We start from the raw sequence: 22,431 nt of genomic DNA on the forward strand, positions 1-22,431 counted from the left end.
TTCGTTGCTCAGGAAAAGTTGATTGTCGGGGTCAATGAGTTCAGCAACAACAAAAGCATATGGTTTTACTGCACAGTTGCCTTTTCTTGTATGTATACTTTATCCACCATTGAGTTATAGACACATAGCAACTGTTTCAACTCCCATAATGTAAAGATATTCATATTTTCTACAGCTTTGTATTTTTACTTCACTACAGATGCAAAAATTGTACTTGTTCCTCCACGACATTTGTCTGACGGCTTTAGTTACTTGTATAGTTTTGAGCAGTTTTACAGGATGAACCGTTTAAAGGTTCAGATTATTTTTAAACTAAACAAATTCTTTAAATTCTTTGGGTGATACAGTGGTTCAGTGGTTAGCACTCGTGCCTCACAGCAAGAGGGTCCTGGGTTCGATTCCAACACCAGTCGGTGGGGGTGGGACCTTTCTGTGTGGAGTTTGCATGTTCTCCCCGTGTCTGTGTGGGTTCTCTCCGGGTACTCCGGCTTCTTCCCACCATCCAAAGACATGCACTGATAGGTTAATTGGTTAATCTAAATTGCCCATAGGTGTGAATGTGAGAGTGATTGTCTCTATATGTTCAGCCCTGCGATGAACTGGTGACATGTCCAGGGTGTACCCCGCCTTCGCCCCTATGTAGCTGGGATAGGCTCCAAGCGACCCCCATGACCCTAGTGAGGATAAAGCAGGTTCAGAAAATGAATGAATGAAATTCTTTTTTAAAAAAATGGGCAAATTAATCACAAACCTGAAACCAGACCTGTTTTCCTGAGCTCAGGAAGTTATCACTGTTTAGCAACAATAACACTGGGTTACAAAAAAATGTTTTTTGCAAGTTGTCTAGGTTTTTTCAACTGAATTAGGACCATTTTTGCACTGCTAAATCCAAAAATGACATCTGTTTTTCTCAATCAGGTCAGGGTTTTTTTTTGCTAATTTGATTTTGAAAAATTTGATCTTCTCACAAAATATAATAATTAATACCAAAATAAGATTGGTAAGCACACTTTATGAAACTTGGGACTTGATTCCTGTTAGGTACAATGGTGTATTCACCACAGATGTAGCAGAATACGTCAGGCTTAATTTTGCAAGTTCTTCTACTCGAAGCCATTTCATTCACCTGTAATATTAAAAAAAAAACATTCATCATAAATTGGCAAAAGCAAAATCTTCAGAACTCGTTTATTGCAAGAAATATGAAAGAATTTTGTATCATATGATGTGAAAATGCCCATAAATGTAAGCAAAAATGTTCAAAAGCCAATATGTAGCATAGTTCAGAAAGTTGACCTGATTGAGCAAAATTAATGTGATTTTTGGATTCAGCACACCAAAATTAAACTAAATCAGCTCCAAAAACTTCAACAATAAATTTGTTGTTGACCAGTGTAATTGATTCTAAAAATATAAGAATATGTACATTAAGCTATAAACACTTTATAAAGTGGTTAAAAACAAAAAACTAAAGCCTAAACATGTACTGAAGGAAAATGGAATTTACAAATGAATGCAGCAGGAAAGTTTATCAAAAATATCAGCATCATAGTACAACACTCATGGAACTTTTTTCTTTAAGTTGTTTTCATTCTTATATGTACACTTTGTCCACCATTAAGTTATACACTTACAGCTACTGTTTCAACTCCCACAATGCAATTTAATTGATGTAAATAAAGTGTCATGTAATGTACTGCGGTTATCCACGGATTCAAACGAAGTCTTTTGGCGTACATTTATGTAATTTTCTGTACAGCAATGACCGCTTTCCGAATGGTCTGGAGACATTATGTCATAATCCCTTCTGTTTGTTTATCCCAGAGTGAAAAAAACCTCACTCGTGATCAGGAACAGGAAATATACTGAAGCCACGTTGATGCTTTCATGTCAGCTGTCTTGACAACTACTTTTGATTGACAGTTCCGGTATCGAATCTAGTGCTCTCATTTACTCAGCGGAGCCGAGAAGTGACCAATGGCGGCGCAGCACATCGTTGTTGACCTTCCTATTGGACAAGCTGGCACACATTCAACCAATCGCATCCTCACACCGGGAAACGCCATCGGGGACATTTTTGCGTCACCTTCTGCTCCGGTTGTATGGTAGCGACTGTACGCATGCGCTGTCTTGACTGACAACGAAAAGCACCTATCAGATTCACTGTTTGGGGGGTTGGTACGCCTAAAACCCGCCTCTTTGAATGGTAGATATATGTGCCAATAGACTTCTGCTTAGTGTGCGAGTATACGTGATTGACAGTCTACGGTCCAATCAGAGATTTTTAAATTATTTTTTAACTTTCATCCAGTTTTGACTGTCCAATCCCGGTGTAGAAACAGGGCGGGATTTATCGTTACTAAGGCAAGTCTGAGTCAAGTATAAAGGGAATAACATGGTGTCCCAGTGGCTGTTTATGTTTACTAAAAGAACAGATTAGAAAGGGCATTCAGCGGGGCACGGCGGAATTTTACTTGTAGTCACAGAGTTTTGTTTTTTTTTGCACTTTAGTTTTTTTTTATGTTAAGATTTACAAGGCCATTGGCATGTAAATCTCATATTTCACTAATGTGCCAGTCTTACAAATGGAAAGGGGGCTTCACTTTGGAAACGTGAGCATTTCCCTGGTGCTCCTGCTGTTGCTGAAAGTGCTCATCGGATTCGGGACGTCGCAAGCTCAGGGCTCCACCATCGCGAGGGACCCGCAGCCCGCCGCCCGGGGCTCAGGTTCGACCTCGGTGGACGATGGTGTAAGAGTCATGGAACGGGGCTTGGACAACCTGGGTTCCCCGGTCATTGGTGCTGACGTTACGGTGGAGGACGACGAGAACGGGTCGGCTGCGGAAACCGACGAGCCGTACCCGGAAAGTAACGGAAATGTCCCGACAAGGTAAGGAAAACCACTAATGAGTCCCTTTACACCTGTTTTCTCCTAGTCAACAAGGACTGGATATACATAACAGCTTCAAAACGGTAAAGAAATACACTTAAAACATTAAAATCCAGTGTATTTCAATGCTAACGTGTCAGTTTATTGTAGCTAAAGTCGTTTAAGAGTTTACGCTTGTTAGCTAGCTAACTTGACGTAACGTACAGTCTCGTGCTTTGCGGTGTGTTCATGCACATGCACCCTCAAACACGCCACTATTTTCAGTGCAACTAGCAAAGTTTCCATGTGTAGTGTTCCATTTTATGCCCCTGTCTACTTTTAAAGTCCTTCAAGTGTTGATTTCAAGTGGTGCCATCGAGCTGTCAAAGCCCAAAACTGGTAAATGAAGTCATTATCGAGCTAGTCTTCGTGTCCGATAATGGGCGCATGGTGTGAAAATGAAAGTGCAATGGAAATGACAAAAAAAAAAAAAAAAGATGCATGGATGTGACAGGGACGAAGCAAAAGTAGGACCGCTTTAAGTTGACATTTGTGATCGTCTGGCAGTATTTTTTGTCTATGAAAGTATGTTTTGAAGAAGTAGACCATTCAAGTGGGGGTGCATCTTGGCATGTCCGGGCAAAACACGCCCGCCGCGTGGTCCAGAAAGTTTGTCAGTCAGTCCATTCAGATGCAAATGTCCCATGGTAATATGAATGAAGACATGGTTTTGGTGGCTGTTTAGGTTTGTATGCGGAATAAAAGTGCATGTTTCCTAACTGATTGCATGCACAGGTAGTTAAATGTTCTATTTACATACACTTGATTGTTATCAGTGGAGCTGAGTGCGCACATTTAGCTGCAGATCAGCTGATTGCCTTTCATTTGTGCCACTTATGATTTACAGCTGCAACGAAAATAGTGCATATCTTGCTGGTTTTAGCTTTGCTTCCCCTGGTTGACACTGTCCAATCAACAACTTCCATTCTAACTTGTGTATTTCTATAATGCAGGAATCAGAAAAGCTCATTACACAACAGCAGAGATAAGATACTGTCATAATCTGGTTGTTATTCCTATTCTGAGATGGGAGGAATGGTCATAATAGACTGTACATGAGTGACACGTCTGTGAAATATTAATTTTGCACAGAAGTTGGTCTTGATAGTGGTAATCAAAGTATGTGGCAGGGGTCTGACTGTTTGTTTACAGTCTGAGCTGTGATCCACAGTTGTTTAACAGAATCTGAGACCAGACCCTGGCTAAACTCAACTGAACTGTCACTTTAAGAGGATTTGTCAAAGGGAAATTACTTGTTAAAAATGAAAGCAGGCGGTTTGGTGGTTTATCTTGTCCTGTGTCTTGAATACAAATGAAGTCCGGTAAGGTTTGATGAAATGACTTGCCACTCCTGAGAAATTCCCCTGAATCTCGGTGCTCTGAAGTTTTACAGGTTTGGTCAGGTTTACTGGACCCGGCCACTCTTACTGCTGCTATCCGAAGTGAGATGCAGCTCTTGGCGCAGTGGGTAGGGCATTGATTTTGTCTTCTTGGTAAACAGTAGGTTTAACGCCCACCTTAGCTGTTTTGTGCAGTGTGTTCTTCATGATGTTCCTCCTTTCTGCCTTGTTTTTATTTTTTTATTTAGACTAAAACCATAACTGACTAAGATACAGCTCCTGAAATCATTCTTATTTCAGAGGCTTGTCTTTGCTGATTGAAAGCATACTGGTTCGCACACTAAATTATTCTCTGTGTAGTGTTATGACCCTGCTGTCTGCACACTTTTCAAAGAGTTAGGTCGGAAAAAACTCATGAAATAGAAATTATTGTTAGTGTCAAATCTTTTGAAGATCCCAGTGCCATATCTTGAATTAATACGAGAAGTTTCTGCTAAAATATTTACGTAATGGTAAAATGCAGCATGTTGCCCATGTGCCTTCAACCTTTTCTGGGTATGAGCCTATCTTTAATGCTTTGTGGCAAGAAAATATCAGTCTTTGTTGCTCAGGAAGCCATGCAACACCAGCTTTGTCACAACAGGGAGCGAGTGAGCACAGTATGCTGTCGGCTGCAGAAATCTCAGGTGGAGGCAAGTAGGTGAGATTTGTTGATGTTATTCTGTGGAAAAACTGTGTAAGTAAGGCACAAAAATGAGATTTTTTTTTCCCTGGTTGTTCCGTGTTCACTGTTCATCAAGGACAAAAACTTAACAAAAGAAAAGCAGTGGTAGAGGAACTTTGTCTAATAGCAGGAGTGGTGAAGGACTACAAGTAGAAAGCTCCTGACTGTCATGTGGAGTGCACTACCAAGAGGAAATCGAAAGTAATTGGCAGAACAGTTTGCTCTGATAGAAGCAGGTTATTCCCCTGCCAGGCTCCTCAGCTGCTGCAGGAAAACTCCTGAGTGTTCAACCTGCTGCTAGTCACACCCTGCCACCGCTCGCTCTCTGAGCTTCTGTCTCATCCTATAGAACACGTCGTCTACCTACATGCACATCTTAATACTCAGTGCTGGTCTCTGCTTCTGTTTTCAACTGCCTCACTGCATCACAGTCTGTCTTTTCCCACTTTTTCTCTTGTTTCCTAAATGTTCACATAAACTTTTGTTGATTTTAGAATGCACTTTTATGATCATATGCTTTGTTGTATAAAATGTTAATCCATTAGTCATTCTATTTGATCTGTTAATCTACATTTCATATATGGTGTATTGTTTATTTATGAAGCATCTATAGATATGTTTGCATCAATGCTTTATAATGAAGTCTGTATGAAATTGTTTGATTAAACTTAATTTTGTCCAGCTTTTAACACGCTTCTTTCTCTGTGACAAACAACTAATATGCCAGTAAGATAAAGATGTTGGTTAAAATAAGGAATTAGAGTTGTTGTTTGCAAGTCTGATGTATCCAGAACGAACATTTAAACATCTAATCTGCACCACAACAAAGACGACCAAAAAAAAGTGAAGGTAGAAGATGAATCTGATCACTGTTTTTTGTCTGTAAAACATCCAGACAACAACAGAGAGTTTAGACCTTTCTGTCATTTGTCTTTTTTGAAGTGTCTCTTGTTTCTCTTGCTCATTTATTTACTCTCACTTGCTCTTTCTCTAATGCTTTCTCCTTCCCATCACACATACGCTTTGTCTCGTACCATCGTCCCCTGAGTATAGACGATACGCAACACAAGGTTTCCATCCAGCTGTCAGGAGAGTCATTATTGAACTTTGGAAATGTCACTTTAGTTTAGCCACATTATCTACAGATTGGACAATTAGGCCGCGAAGGCTTTGAATGGCGGAAAAACGCAACAGTCATTATTTATTACTGGCAAAGTGTTCACATTTTATTGTTTGGATTGTTTTGTCGATTTTGTTTTGTTTTTTTTTAACATCCATAACAGTTAGTGGACATTTGACCTTCCTCTTTCAGCAGAATTGACTTAAAAAAGGAAACAATCCCCATGTAGGAGTAGGAGTAAGTGTGAAACAGTTTTTAATTAGATCAGCTGTTTTAAAACATATCACCACTTTATCCACTGACCTTTCCAGGCGTTTTCTGCAGCTCCTTTCCAAGTCAAACACTGTGATAACAAGTGCAACCTTGTGACAATAATAACGGGAACGCGCCTTTATTGTGTTAAGAAAAACATCCTAAGTCCCTGTTTTAAAAATCGACATCATAACCTTGTTCAAGATACAAATTCAAGCCGATGAAGAGGCACTTATTCCTCCTTTCAGGGATTCTGGGTAAGCTCACTTTGACAACATCTTTGCTTTCACAGACCGGCCGGTTATGTGTTTCAGTGGTTTGTCAGCAATGGCTTTTTTATTTTCTTCCAAATTAGATTTTGGAGTGGAGCACTTCAAACACAGGCTGCTGAAAACACATCATGTGGACAGATTTAAAAGCCGTCAACTTGAGATGTCAGCACTTCTAAGTTTCTGTCAGTTGCTTTGCTGTTGTGTGTGTCTGTGTGCGTGTGTGTGTGTGTGTATTTTTTTTTTTATCTGGTTCCCTTCTCCGCCTCTGTATCCTGTAATCTATAAATATTCTAGATGTTTTCTTTGATCCGGCCTTCAGTTTTTGACGTGAGCTCCTGTCGTGTCGGCTGACGGCTGTCACCTCACCTTCCACTCCGCCGTCTATACATTACAAACGCCGCTCTGGAGACTTGGTGTTTACATCTGTCTCATTGTATATGTGTGTGTAGGCTTACGTGTGTGTGTGTGTGCGCGTATGGGAGTCGTGCATGTGACAGGGCTCCAGGTTTGATGTGTGCTCTGCGCCGAGGCCTCCAGCACCTTTGGGAGCACTTGGAGGTGAGAAAAGAGAGGACAGCAGCTTTGTTTGAACTTGCTACCCCCCCCCCACCGCCCTTTTTACCCTCCCCCCACACCCCCCTCAGGGCCCTGTAGCGGCAACAGCTCTTCTGGGCCGCCGTGCTTGCCGGCTGACTCCCACCAGCCTACTGCTTAGCAACAGCCAATCGTCCAGGCTGGGCAACTTGTGGGCCAATTGCGTTGGAGAGATGGACTAGTGCTCAGAATTTGAGTTGGTCGCATGAGCCTGGCTATAGTTAGGTAAAGCAAAAGGAGAAGGCTTTTTTTTTTCTCCTTCTTCTTCTGGGAGCAGAGAGTTCAGTTCCTTGTTGTTTTTTTTTTCCTTCTTTTCCTACTGTCTTTTTTTTGTGTGTCAGTAGCCCGCTTTCCTGTAACCAGGGAGATGTTGTGGGTTTTATTAATAGTATCTGTCCCCAAAATAACAGGCCAAGATGTAAGTGATTGAACTGCCTCTGGAAAGTTTTAATTGAACACTGTAAACGCAATCCTCTTAGATCAGTACATGCGCTTTTTTTTTTTTTTTTTTTTTTGCTATAGAGAGGACTATTGAACTCAGTGTCGCTTTAAACAAGATTATATAATCCCATTTAACCTATTTTATCCTATTGTGTTATCCTTATGTAACCAAGTTTGTATCTGTGTCTGGTGTTGTTTTTTTTTCTGGCTCATTATTCTGTACTTTCAGTCTGATAAAGTTGCATAAAAGTGGAGCCGCAGTTACTGATGTTGGAATGTTTTTTGTTTTTTTTTTCCCTGAATTTCTTATCTCATATCTGGTTCTGCAGTTGACTTAACTGTGAATGTGTGTGAGTTGTTTCATGACCATAGTAGCCAGATTTTCATACATGTGATTGCTGAATTATGATTATGAGCAGGAGGGGGTTTATTAGGTCAGTGGCTATTTTGGTAAGTCCAGAGGACCCATCTTGCAGCACTGCAGTATGGGTGGGGCAGTGGCAAAAAGGTGGGATACTCTGAGCGAAGGAGGGGGCGAGGAAGTGTTGGATGAAAACAAGGACTCTGCTGGTAGTTAGTAGGACCACGCTGTCTTGTTTTCCCTCTCAATGGCTCCTCACTGCTTAGCAACAACGAATCAGATCATCAGCTCAGAGCCACAGTCCGACCAATCAGGCTGCAGGAGCGTGGCGCCATAGAGTTTGGATTTTACCACGTGTGAGACGGTACAGGTTGGAGAGGGGAGAGAGAGTGATGGCAACGCTCTTAGATGCTCTCCATGTGTGTTTTTTTTTTTTTTTAAATGCCAGTACTAGACTTTTTTTTTTTTTTTCTTGTCTTTTTAACCACACCCTTTCCTCTGTACTGTGGTGGTCTGCTGCAGTGACCCTGCCGGATGAGAGGTCGGTTTTAAAGCAGACATCACATCGTCTGTCACCCCCGACCTCAGCAGTTGCTATGACAGAGATATTTACTTAACAGCTTCAGAGGACAGTTATATAAACCTTCAAGTCTCATTAAGCTGTGTTAAAATGCTGTCATTCGGGCATTATTAATGTTTACTGCCTGGCCTGTCAGTTTCCTTTATGACTCCTGGCAGGTGGACGATGTCTCCCTTCTCCTTTACCTTAATCCCGTCTTAATTCTACGATATAAATTCAGCATTTATTTATAGACAAGCATTCATGTTTGCCAAAGAAAATGATAGTGTTCTGGCTGCATGCTGTGCTGCGGAGAATTAAACAAACTGCCTCCGGGTCTTTATGCATTGCATTAAAGGATTACCACAGTTAATAATAATGATAAGAATTGTAATATCTTTATTTATATAGAACCTCTAAAAGCAATTGCCTACGCAGTGCTTTGACCAACAAAACAAAAGCAGGATAATCACAGGGTAATCTAACAGTTAAAAAAGTCAAGTGAAAAAGTAAGATGGCATTAAGGTAGAGTTAACCTAAAGTTCAAACTATGAAATGCAAACATTTCAGTGAAAACAAGATGTATATGTAAATTCAGCATATTTACATCAGCATATTCATGTTTGCCAAAGAAAAGATAGAGTTCCAGTTACATGCTGTGATGTAGAGAGTAAAATTAACTGCCCCCAGCTCTAAAAGTACTGCATTATTGGATTACCACAGTTAAATAATGTTAAACATGTAAATACTGTCTGCTATGTATGGGGATACTTTTTACTTTCATTTTCTTGCCAGACATTAAAATTAAAATATGGACTTCATTTGAACTCGGCTCTTGCTTAAAAAAAAAGTCTGAAAGAGCAGTCTTTTGCCCTCTTCTGTCTGCCAGAATGTGCACATGTTTGCACTTTCTGCCAGTGCAGTTGGCGGCGCTGGGTGCGGCCGGCTCAGTGCTGCATCCATAACTTTTTTCCCCACGTGCTCCCCACGCTCTCATATTTTTGTTCTCTCTCTCAGCAGTTGCACGGCAGGCTGAGCGGCAGCTGTGCGGCAGCAGAACTCCACTTCCACTATGCAAACCAGGCTGCTCGCTGTTGCATGGTTACAGGCATCCTCGCTCCGCCATTGGCTCCCGGATTGCAGAGCCGCGCGCGCATTGGCCGAGCCGGCAGAAAAACACGGCCGCCATTGGCTGCGGGGAAGCTGCACCTTGCCACGATAGGCCCATCTCAGCAGCTTCTGCTCCTTAGAGACTTAGATTGTGTAAACATCCTGGTTGTTTCTTTCAATGGAGTGTGTTTACCAGCAGCTCCGTTTTGCCAGCGAGTGTGTGTTTGTGTGTGTGCGCGCAGACTGAGCGTCTCTGAGGAGCGCGGAGTCTGGTGAGAGCGAGGCTAATTGGCTCCCTGCTCCGCCATACGCTTGGTGATTGAAGAAGCACTCGGTACTGTTATGACACTTTGACAGCATCCAGGCAAGGACGCTAACAACCCTCAGTCTGCCGGCAGTCTCTCTACTACTCTCCCTCTTTTTCTTCCCCTTCTTCTTCTTCATTCTCCATTCCAACGTCTTCTTTAGTGTCTGTACCGTCTGCCTCTGTCACAGTCAGCAGAACAGCCCACAGGCTACATGTTATCCCTTTGGTGACGGGCAGAGCTGCAGCGTCTCGGGGCTCAGACATGGAAAATAAATTGCCTCGAGTTCTGAGTGATGCAGTCGGGCTGTTTGTTTTGCATTGTTCAGTTTAGTACTATTACTGTCCCCCCGTTTCTCCTTTTACTACTTGTTTTCTCCATTACCATCACCATACCTAAGTTGTAGAGTTAAGTGCCCCCGCCCCCACCCTCTCCTCCATCCTTTATCTGAAGTACAAAGAGTCCACAAACCCCTTTGATCCCCCCCTCACAATGAAATTCTTCTATCTCTTCTTCACCCCCTTTCTATCTCTGAAGTTGAACTTGATGCTCTCACTGACTTCTCCCTCTCCCACTTCTTCTACATTCACAACATGACTGGAAGGGGGGCGGGGCCAGCCGTGCCGATGCCGCCAAAGTTTCCACCCTCTCACAGAGCCGACTGCTTAGCAACAACCAATCAGCCTAATATTTTTGGCAGGTCCTCACAGCCAATCGAGAGGGTGTAAGCGAGCTTTGGTGCTCTGTTTTTATTGGTGGCTGAGAGGAAAAACAATGTTTTTCTTAGTACTCCACACTTCAGTGATAGCGCTGAGGCCGATAATGCTTGGAGCAGATTTGGGGAGATAATCTTAGCTTTGATGGCGCTGAAAGACACATGGCTCATTACTGTTAAGTGATCCTATTTGCATTTTTATGCAAACTTCCAGCTCCACTAGAGTTAAAACAAGTGGTGTCTCCTATGCAGCAAGTGTAACCCAACCTTGAATGTGTCAGTGAGTGAAAGATAAGAAAAAGCTTCCTAATATTGATTTACACTCTGAAACAATCCATGTCGTAGTTGATTTAAGGCTTAAACATCCTTGAACATGCTCCTTCCCCTTCATCACTGAACGGTGGTCAATAGGTCAGATCAATAAGGAATTATAGCTCATCAGTAGCAATTCACCTGCATCAGGCTCATTGACAGTGAGGTCATGTGTACACTGCAGTTATTGTTGTTGATATCAGGTTGGTTTTAGTGCTCAAGTAGGTTTGTTTTAATTTACATTGAGAAATTTTTAAAATTGTTTTTATGTAATGTTGAAGTTTTTCAAGTATTGTGAAGAAAGTCTTGATTTATAGCAACTGTAAAAGGTATGATGAGAAGAATGGCATCAAATATGATTTACAAATCCATTGTATATTAAAAAATCAGAAAAAGAAAAACTTTTTTTCTATTTAAACATCCCATAATGTGTGAATCTATTATTCTTGTGAACTTCAATGGTAGTAGAAACAAAGCTCCTTTGCATTGTTGACTTTTGCCTTGTTAAAAACTTTACTTCTGTTCCAATTCATCTTTTTTCACTGGTACTTTCAGTTTTATTCTTAGTTAACTCTAATAACCCTGGTGTACATCAGAAAGATGATGGATGATGCCGAGTCCATATTTTTTTCTCAGTCTGAGCCGGGAAACTAAAGTGTAGCGCCGAATCTTTTCTCAGCAGCTGCCGTCTAGTTGCCCTCCAGGGACCCACTCACAGGCCCAAATACCCCAGTGGCCTGCAGAGGGACGCCGCTTTGATCCCAGCTGTGTGGACGCAAACCAGTGGGTGCTCAGAGACTCTGCAAAGCCTCGCTGGTTAAATAAAGCTAAAAGCCCTGTTGACAGTATCTCCTCTAGACAGATACAAATCAATAGTCAGGAGGGGGGCCACCGCCGGAGCTCAGGACATGATTGACAGCCAATGCGGCAGAAGCCATAAGAGTCGGGCGAAGGGTGGGGCGGGATGTCTTGATTCATTCACGTCAGCCTGGTTTTAGCCTGGAGTTACCAAACAAAAGAGAGAACAACTGTTAACAAATTGTGCTGTGTGTGCAACTAAAGGGCAGCGCAACTGCTTCGAACATTTCGCATCACAGATGATTTTTTTTTTTTTCTTTTTTACATATACAAGATTAATTGGAAGAAAAACCTCAGGAATTTGACAATATATCACCACAATTATTTCTAAATCTGTTCCCTGAAGTGAGGCATCCTGAATTGCCGGGCCGTAAGAAATCCACAGCTCATACATCTTCTAAGGGAAAACCCTTTCACCCCCTGCATCTTATTTTTAGATACTACTTTTTTTTCTCTTCCAACAATCCTTGTGGGTGAAATATGTAGACAATATAGTCCACTTTATTTTACAAAAAAACAGTATTCGCAAAAAATCAAGAAAATAGGCAAAGAAATGTGTAATGACAAATAAAACCATTTTAGTTGTTTGTTTTTTTAACTTTTTTTTTTTGGGCCAAAATAAGTAATTTGTGGCCAAAAAATATCAAACAGCCTAGATATAAGCTTTGTAGAACTTGTAAAGAGCAATGAGAATTTTTAGTTGATTCAAAATGATTGTTTTTGTAACAGCACTGATTCTGTAAACCATCATTTTTGGGCAGTTAAGCCAATATTTGTGAGCACAAATTTCCTGCCAATACAAGAGAGCTCAGAATAAAACCAAAACCAATCAGAGATTTCACTCCGCATCGAAGAAAACAACGCCTTCATCAACTCATCAAACATTTGAGGTTTCACGAACAAATGAGCAGTTTTTAGCGTGAGAACCGTCAACCCCCCTCAGTGCTTCAGCAGTCACTGTTACCATCTGTTTCAGGGCTTCATCAATGGGCTGTTCCCATACAGTTCTGCCAGATGGGAAATATTACTGTATCGTATCACAGGCTGAAAATTATTTCACTTAAAGAGAAATTATTATTATGCACGAGTCACAGCCAAGAGTATGACTCAAGTATTTATTGAGACAAACGAGGGTTTGACACTGGCCACAAATCTAAGCACAGCGCTTTAAAGAAATAATAAATAAAAATGCATGTGCGATTATACAGCACAAAGCATGGACGGCTAATTTTTCAGGACGTGCTCAAATGAAAATGTCCCAGCACTGAAAACAAATTCACGGCTGCTGAATAAACTCAAAGCTGTAATAGTGAACTAGAATAGCACACATGATTCTAGGAAATGCTTACTTCATCCAACAACAACAACAACTCTGCTTTCCTTTTCTTCTCTCCCCTGTCCTCATTTTCCTTTTTCCTCATATCATGTAAACACTCTTGAGATGTTCAGGAAGGTCATATTTACCCAGTGCAATTGTAATATAACAAAACAGTAGCAGCGCATTGTAAAACTGCATTGAACTGTGTAAACCCAGACAAGCCCGATAGCTACCACATGAAGTATAAAGAGGATGTGATTGATGGAGAAGTTAACAACAGCCCTGCCTTTTGGGTTCTGTTCATCATCATCACAAACATGACTGATGCCATGAGAAAGGAGGTGGATAAACAAAGACGTAACGTGCATGTTTTTTCTTGGAAATGAATTAAAACAAGACCACCTAGACTGTTTACAACTACTAATACTCAGTGTGACAAATAATCAAACTATTACACACTATGGGACCTTTGGTTTCACTGATTAAACATCATACAAAGGGCAAAATTACCATACACATACAAAAATGATCTGATATCCGGGAAAGATGTTGACATACCTGATCTACAAAGTCTTATGTTTTTTTCTCAATAGAAAAGCATGTATCATACTCGCCGGCGTGATTTCTTTTGCTCTGCTATTAAGGGGTTAAATGCTGTTCATGTGAGTATAATAAAATGAATGATGACCATCACACATGCATTTTAATATTCATCTTCTGGGCCCGGTGCAGCCCACAGGAGGTGGATTGTCGTGGGACAGGTGTGGTGTTGACCGCTCTTGAAGGTCACCCCGCTTGACTAGAGAGTTAAAGACAACATCTGCACCACTTAACATTCACATTCTTCACTTTTTAATGGCTTGTCTTTTAAGCCAGTGGGCTGAAAACCCCCCAATGTGGAGGGAATAAGAAGAATTTTGTTTTGAACCTGGAAAACATGAATCACGAGAAGGCTGAAGGACTGTAACCCCTGACGCTACAGGAAGTACAGCTCGTCTCTGAAGAGTGTAGTTGAAGTCTTTGTCTTCTCTCCACAGGTCTCTCGTGATCATCAGTACTCTTGATGGGCGGATCTCAGCTCTAGATCCTCACAACCAGGGCAGGAAGCAGTGGGACCTAGATGTTGGCTCAGGGTGTCTTGTGTCCTCCAGTCTCAGCAAACCGGAGGTAGGACAACACTTTCACCTTGTCCAACAATTACCCCCATGGATTGGGCCAGACATTGGTGTTTTTAGGTCATGTTTTGTTTTACTTTGGTGTTAGGCGAGGGTACTTCAGGAAAAAACTGCAATTTGAATATCAAGAATATCATCAATGTAGAACCACCGCAATAAAAAACATAGCTTTACATAAAATGACAAAAATCCTTGCATTCAAAATGTATTAAGACAAGTTAAACAAATACATCAATATCTGTTTGAATAAACCCCAAACAATTACATTAAGAACAGATTACATATTAACCCGCAATGCCTGAGCAGCCACTAGTGACTGAAACCATCTACTGATCTTAAAAGTTAAATAACTTTTCAACCACTAATTTTATCAATACATTGACATAATTAGGGTAAAATACAGTTTGGCTACGTTCAGACTGCAGGCAAATGTGGCCCAAATCTGATTTTTTTTTTTCCTGTTTTTTTGCCCATATGTGACCTGTATCCAATCTGTTAAAGACAGTTTGAACAGTACAAATCCATTTTTTTTTTTCCAATCCGACCCAGGCCACTTTCATATGTGGTCCTAAATCAGATACGTATCCGTTATTTTGCAATGCGACATCAGTCTGAATGGCTAGGTCACATTTATCCAACCTTTACGTCATTGAAATGCGACAAATGTCACAATTCTGCATCCATGGAGAAGGAGCGACGGGAAAAACATATTTACTTCCGTAAACACAGTGCATGTCTACGTGGTCACATATTACATCAGGACCTCTTTTGCACACGTGGGTCACTTCAGGGTCGCATTTAGTTCATGCTCAAAACTGATAGAAGTTGCATTTAATGTGTAATATGTACAAGCACCCAAAAAAATCGTATTTAACCAGAAAATATGAATTGTGCATTAAGACCTGCTGTCTGAACATAGCCTTTGTCATCTTTTCATGGTCATCAGATATGACCCATTAGGATGTTCAGAGACTCTGCAGTGAAACTGGAAACACCATTATTTTCTACAACATTGATTCACCAATAAAACCCATGAAGTTTGACAAACAGCAGTGGTTGCAGACACTTGTTTTTACATTCAATTATGATATATTTTGCTGAAAAAGTCAGTTTTTCTTAAGTTTTTGTATTTTGATATAATACCCTGAACTTTTATGAACATCTACATTATCAATGAATTAAATATAGGAAAATACCTGATTGTCGCTGAAAAAGGCAGGGGATGAAATGGTGATAAAGCACTTTTCATTGGGAAGCAAAAATAGTTCTAGGCCTTTAAGGGGTTAAGTTACTAAAAGCAGTTCTTTTGAGACCAGTTTGCATATTAAGGATGTAAAAAACATCTTCAATGGCACAAGAGTCTCTATGTCAGAACTGTTACCAACCCCTTAATTTAATGGCAAAAATTTACATTTACTTTCCTTCTGTGTTGAACAACCACTACCAACCAATTAATTATGCAGTATCATGCATAAAAAAATAAGTATTTCAGTTTTACTCAAATGAAAAATTGCAAATCAGCCTGTGGTAAACATGGAAATACTCAAAGAGGAGTCAATTACAGCTGCTGTAACAAGTTGAACAGACATGGTTCAACTGGTAAATATCAAACAGTAGATCCAAGTCCATTTCCACTGCTTCGATTTGTCAGTGGGAGTCACAGGATGTGGTTTTTGTCTGAGGTTTTGCCTCAAAACAAAGCCTATTCCTCCTGGCTTCCCCTTTGTAGACAGTTGGACCAGTAAATGAACTCGTTGCACTTTGAACAGTCAACCAAGGTTTGCCGTTTCTAACATTCATCTCATGTATACAAACACAACGCACACCAGACATATTCTACACCCCCACAGAAATCTAAGAGTAGCGCTTTTGCCTGGAGGATTAGTGTCTTTGTTGACTGTGGTGGTTTACACATACGGGCACAGCAAGACCCTCGTCTGTACATGCATGCAGAAGCTTAAACCGCCCACACCGACATGCTGAAAGTGAAGTGTAGCCCTCAGCGAGACCAGCACGGCGCTCTCCAGGATACGTACCAGAGATGTGCTCATGGTCTACTTTGATGTGGACTCGCTCTGAGTGAGAGTTTGGCCTCAGGGAAAAAGCCTCTGATACTAACAAGGGTCTGGGTGGCTGCTCAGATCAGTTTAATGTTAGTCCAATGGAGCTGGTGGGACGCATTTGAGTATAAAGAACTCTCCGACTCCCTCATGGAATGCACTTGTGCTTTATTAGTCAGAGTTTACAATAGAGACCAGATCCAGTTCATGAGGATTTACACCATTTCTGACAGCCAGGGTTTGCTCTGGGTGTGCTGTGTTTACAGTTTTCAGCAGAAACATCACTAGGCTGGTAGTAATCAGCCTGAAAAGAGTAGTTGATTTGGCTATTGAAGGGCAAGTGGCAGTAAAATGCTAACACTCACGCTGACTTGCACATGAAAGACAGCAACAGACTGCTTTGGTAGTTCATTAAAGCCATACGATAAAAGATTCTCATGTACATTTCTGAAACAAAGCACCTTTTTAAGGATGCTCACTACAGATAAGTGTTTAAGAATCTCTCATATCAGCACCTTAAGTGCTTTTCAAGTATTACCAATTAGCTTTCATGTTTTTGTTCCAGCTAAAAGCTACTGTAGCCACAGTCACTCTTAACAAACCTTCAATTAGAGCCAATCACTGGAATTAGATGCTCAAATGGCTGTTTTGACTAAAAAAAAAACCAAAAAAAAAAAAAAACACTTTAATTAAACATAAGACCTCAAGACCCAAGTTAGAAGAAGTGCTGTGTTAGATATTCACAAAATCAGAATTCATGAACCTAGGTTTTTTTTTTTTCCTGGTGGTCTTCTGAGGTTATAATATGGAGACCCCCTAAAGGTTCCTCCAAGCGCTTATAGTTTATACACCATGGAGACTGTCTGAACACAGTGCAACGTCTCCGCTGTCTGCATTGGAATGTAAATTTAACCTTGAAAATACGGGGGTACCCAATTTTAACCCCATTCCATCTTTTTCAGTCATTTTTGTCCTTCAGTTGCTCAATTAATCAAATTTAAAGCTGATTTTAGCAGCATTTTAGTCTCAGTTTTACTATAAAATAAAAACACTGTACTTTTCTTGTGTTTGCTCTTTAACTAATTAAAATTGTATTAGTTAATTGACGACAAAAATGAGCATTTTATTTCAGATTACAGCATCAAACCAGACCTTTTGATCCCGTTTGCAAGTAAAACCGAATGTAATTGTCAGGATTTTGTGGAGGAATGTTGACTATGATGACATGTACCATTGTTTTTTACTGTGAAAAAGACAATATTCCTAAAAGGACCACCAAATTAATCAAATCACAATGTGAAATGTCGAATGACTGAAAAGGTCCACTGGTGATACTTGGTGATATTTTGGATATCACCAAGTAAATAATATGTCATTTTTAAAAAAAAATTTAAACTCTTGATCTGTATTTTTAGGAAAAGAGTTGGGAAAAAGTCAGATGAGTCTCAAAATGATCAATTATCTGTGCATTTCCCATAATAACCAAGCAAATACTTTCCCCAGTAAATGAAACGTGACTTTTTCACCAAATTGCACATCCTCAATGGCAAATCCAAGTCTGTGAAAATGTCTAAAAAGTAGGTGTGTTTCTCTTTCCAAACCAAAATGTGAGGTTTTTCTTTTGGCTGTGTCTGTATCTACACCCCAATTTGCAAACTCTTGTCTAGTTGGTTCACCTACAATACACATACCAGACCATAAACCCTAATAAAACCCCAACTGTCTGAGACGCATCATTTGAATGAACTGCACATATGTCCAAGAGCGCTCATAAACTGGAATCACATCAGGCATCCCATATGTTGCAGTCAGGAAATACGGCTGTTACCTGACCTGCGTCACATTCAGAATATTGTCATACTCAGAATAATGGTGGGATATTTTGTGCGTGTAAACATAGTCGTTGTCTTCCTCCTGCTGACATCTGCACTCACTCGGTGTCGAAGACTTCATGAGAAGCGTCAAAAAATTCCTCGACAGACACTTGTATGGCTGTGCTGTCGTCTCCGGTGTCAGTGGAAGCTGACTGTGTGTGTTCACCTGTTGGCTTTTATTTGGCTGACGGAGCGGAACGAGGAGAGATGCCTGTCAGCTCTGAACCCAGTGACTCTCTGAGTGACGTCACTTGTTATGATCCCCTGCTGTGTGTGTATTTTTCATGCTCATACACTTTATGTAAGTGTGTATCCAGGATTGCCCTCTCTGCCCTCAGTTACCCAGGATGCCTGTCTGCTGTGTGCATTTGTCACTTTTGTTTAAGTGGGGGGGTGGGCTGACGACGTCTCGCCCACCGTCCTCCTCACCCGCCGCCTCCGGAGCACTCGGCAACAGTTTCATTGGTGCTCGTCGGGTCCCTCAGACACCAGTCTGCTCAGTGATTAGAGGCTAAGGGGGGTCTGCTGCCGTGTCATTGGCTGGCCTCAGCACACCGGGGAGGAAGCAGCCAGTCACCTGCTGCAGCCTGTGGAGTGTGTGGAGTGTATTATTTCTTTTTCCAGTGAAATGAGGGACAGCACAGCCACAAACAGCATTGTCTGCAGAAAAAGAAGCCATCTCTTCAAAAAGCCACGAGGCGCTCAGGGGTGCTTAGTGTGGCATGGGGTGCGGTGGGGGGTTGCATGGAAGGAGTCAGTAGTGATGTGAAGTGACTCACACTGAGGGGGCGGGGTCAAAGGGATGCTGTTGGAGGGGGGTGATTAGGGAGGTGAGGTAATGCCTCAGACCAGAGATGATGTCATTCGCCTAATAGACAATAATACACACATACTCACTCTGACACGCACAGCTGCGTACCTGTGCTGGCATGCAGCGCGAATGAATGAACAATGAGGGAATTTGATTGATCGCTGCACTATGAATAACGATCGATCTCCCCACAGTGACTAATGTGACAAGCAATAATTCTCCCAGCGTGGCGATGGAAATGAAAAAGGCCATATAACCAATATTTTTGTCACAAGATCAATCTTTCTCCTGGATGATCTGATTTTGTTATTTTGATTGTTTTCTTTAGTTTTTTGTTTTTTTTATCTTTATATTCTTTTTTAACCCTTCCCGTCACACACACAAGCCTGGAAACCAAACTTTAATAATTTTTATGGCAGCGAACAAAGTGCTTAAAAACTATGGAGCATTGAAAAATATTTTGACATTTGATACCAAATTTCAATATTTAGAGTTGCAGAGGTGCTTTTTTGATTTTAACTTTTCATTTGAAGCGTCACACCAGTCATGGTAAATTAAAGCAGAAGTCTATGATCATCCAAAGAAAATCCCAAACCGGCAGCATCCCCTTCCTCTGAAGGTAGTCCTTTTTTTTTTTTTTAAAGATAAATCTTCTCCTCTAGATCTCAGACAGAAAGTAATCTTATCCATTGGGGCTACATCTAACTATTGCTTTAGGCTAGGAGGCTCAGGTTTGTACCAATTCTTGGTTATCTCTTTTTTTAGTGGCAACAAACAAGATTTTACACAAGTCTTTTTTTTAGAAAATGTATTCACCTCTTATCGCAACGAAATACAGGAGCTTAACATCACTGGGGATTTCAACTTTAAATAGGTTTATACATTTTATGTCGTGAGTGTAGAAACATGCAAATGAGCAGTAAAATAAGACTAAATACTTGTGGGTTTCTGTTTGTTAAAAATTGGTGGAAACTGGTATCACAGCCAAGGTATCACTATTGAATGTATGTGTGTGTTTGTGTGTATGTGTGTAACCCAGCTCTATACAAAAATCTACACATACTTGTTCTCCCTCTCGGTGTTGTCATGTCGTCCGCTGCCGTTAAGTGGAGCAGTATCCTTGTGGGCCAACAGAGTCGCATTAGCTGTGGGTGAAGGCTGACTATTTTGACAGAATCGCTCGAGCATCTGCAGCAACATCCCCCCCTCCCCCTCCAAGCCTCCACCTGAGTCCCGCTGAACCCACCCAAACCACCACACTTCCCAAGGGTGAAACACAGAGACATGATTAATGATATCAAACAGCCATCAAGCCCTCCAGATCATGACAAAACTGCACTAAAACCCACTCAGACAATAATAAACATAATGACACAGACGCTACTGTACCCGGCGTTTTGAGGCCAGTGGAGCAGCTGAAAACTTCCTGCAGTTATATCCCAAAAAAGCTGAATGAGTCTCAGAGTAATAGTGATTTTTCTTTTCTTTTTTTTTTCCAAGACATGAATGGAGCCCTTGAAACACTAATTGGCGAAATCGGAATTCCTTGATTAAAACACACGCAGGGATAAAGAACGCATTTATGCAACTTTAATCTTTAATCATTCCTTTTATTATTCCGCTAAAATCCAGAAATCAAAGCCTGTTTTTGTGTTCTGTTTTCAGTAATTTCCAGTATGCTTTCGACAGTTAATTAACCAACGCATTTGCAAGAAAACAAAGATCATCTGAAACTAACAGACGAGACAAAGAAATACAGAATGCAGTGTGGGGGTTGTCCTTGATCATATATTCATCCCCGGGTTCATCAAACGATAATTTGCTCAGATGTGAGGTTTCTGTACAATGAACAAACGCCCTCCACATCCACATAATGTCTGTACCCTCCAAACCTTTGCTCTGAAATAACCTTTTTAATCAGTGCAATAGGTTTCCATTTAAAATAAATATATTTTTACAGCCTTATACAATGTCATTTAGGGTCTTATGTGCGTCACGTCCACATTGGTCATTGAAGATTTTGTAAGTGTTCTGCTATTTGCTTTGATTTTGGCGTCCCTTATGAAAATAACACAGTTCAGTCATTCATTCATTTGTTTTGAACAGAAGAAAAAAATTAAATGTTTTTTGTGTGCAAGGAACTAAGATCTGAGCAAATACATTAATAATGAGGGTGATCAAGACAAACGCAAGTAATAACAAAATAAATTCAATATGTACTGCTCAAAAAGGAGCAGTGTATTCCACAAATAGCCTATGTCATAAATTCTGATATCATCTGTATTACAGATCTCCGCTCATGTTACATGTGTATATTATGGGATGTTCACAGATCCTTAAAAAGTCTTAAATGGGATTTTCCTAAATTAAGACCCTAATTATCCTTAAAATTGATAATTAATCCTTAAATCTGACACTCGAAGGTCTTAAACATTCAACAGACACAATAAAAGACACAATATTGCCATATTTGCTTTGGAAATCTGTGTAAACGATTAGTCAAATTTGTAATTAATGTTCTGTTCAAGCATCTTTGAGTACAGAGAAAAGCACTATATAAAACTGTTGTTGTAGTATTATTATTATTATTATTATTATTATTATTATTATTATTAGGGCTGCTTGATTATAGAAAAAAAAAAAATCACGATTATTTTAGCAATAATTGAAATCACGATTATTAAAAACGATTATTTGTTAACCTTAAAGTTGTTTATTTTTTTCTTGCAAAACAATGTAAGTTATACTCTTTAAATATAAATAAAGCTTTTAACCATTAAAACAAAGTATGTTCACTTTTGTACGAAACAAAAAAATCTTTGAATGCAAATAAGTATACTGTAAATTCAAGTATGTTTCCTTTAGTAAACAAATAGTGCACTGGAATTAAACTGCTCTAGACTTGCCATAGAACTGGAGCAATAAAAAAAAAAAAAAACTCACGTAAAGTGCAAATTATAAATTCAAGTATGTTCAGTGTAGTATGAAACATAGTAAATTCAGTGGCGTGCCGTGAGGTTTCAGTTAGGTTAATACGGGAGTTGCAGCGTAAAGAGATTCGGAGACTGAAGATTGCATTGCGGACGAAGTTGTAGACGGAGTTTTTTTATCTGTTTTAGTTTTTCATAAGATTATGATAAAGGTGGCGGTGGTTAAACTTTAGATGGTTAAAAAGGTTTGCTGTGTTACCGGTCGGTGCGGACACAACTACAAAACACTTTTTGCATGTAATGGGTTTTTGCTCTTCATCAAACCCAAAGTGATTCCATACAATTGAATTTGACTTGCCTTTTTTGTTTAC

The 22,431-nt window shown here is 40.3% G+C and overlaps 1 protein-coding gene across 1 annotated transcript in view; it reads left to right on the plus strand.

Moving 5' to 3' along the window:
- The first annotated feature begins 2,351 nt into the window (after nucleotides 1–2,351).
- The window catches only part of eif2ak3 (eukaryotic translation initiation factor 2-alpha kinase 3), a 49,304-nt gene continuing 29,224 nt past the window's right edge, over nucleotides 2,352–22,431 (plus strand). The window contains exons 1-2 of the mRNA XM_030126608.1: nucleotides 2,352–2,890; nucleotides 14,248–14,377. Of these exons, the coding sequence (XP_029982468.1) occupies nucleotides 2,586–2,890; nucleotides 14,248–14,377 (435 nt within the window). The 5' untranslated portion in view covers nucleotides 2,352–2,585. The remainder of the gene's footprint in view (nucleotides 2,891–14,247; nucleotides 14,378–22,431) is intronic.

The sequence above is a fragment of the Sphaeramia orbicularis genome, chromosome 22 (genome assembly GCF_902148855.1).
Source record: "Sphaeramia orbicularis chromosome 22, fSphaOr1.1, whole genome shotgun sequence".
In the NCBI taxonomy this organism is placed as follows: Eukaryota; Metazoa; Chordata; class Actinopteri; order Kurtiformes; family Apogonidae; genus Sphaeramia; species Sphaeramia orbicularis.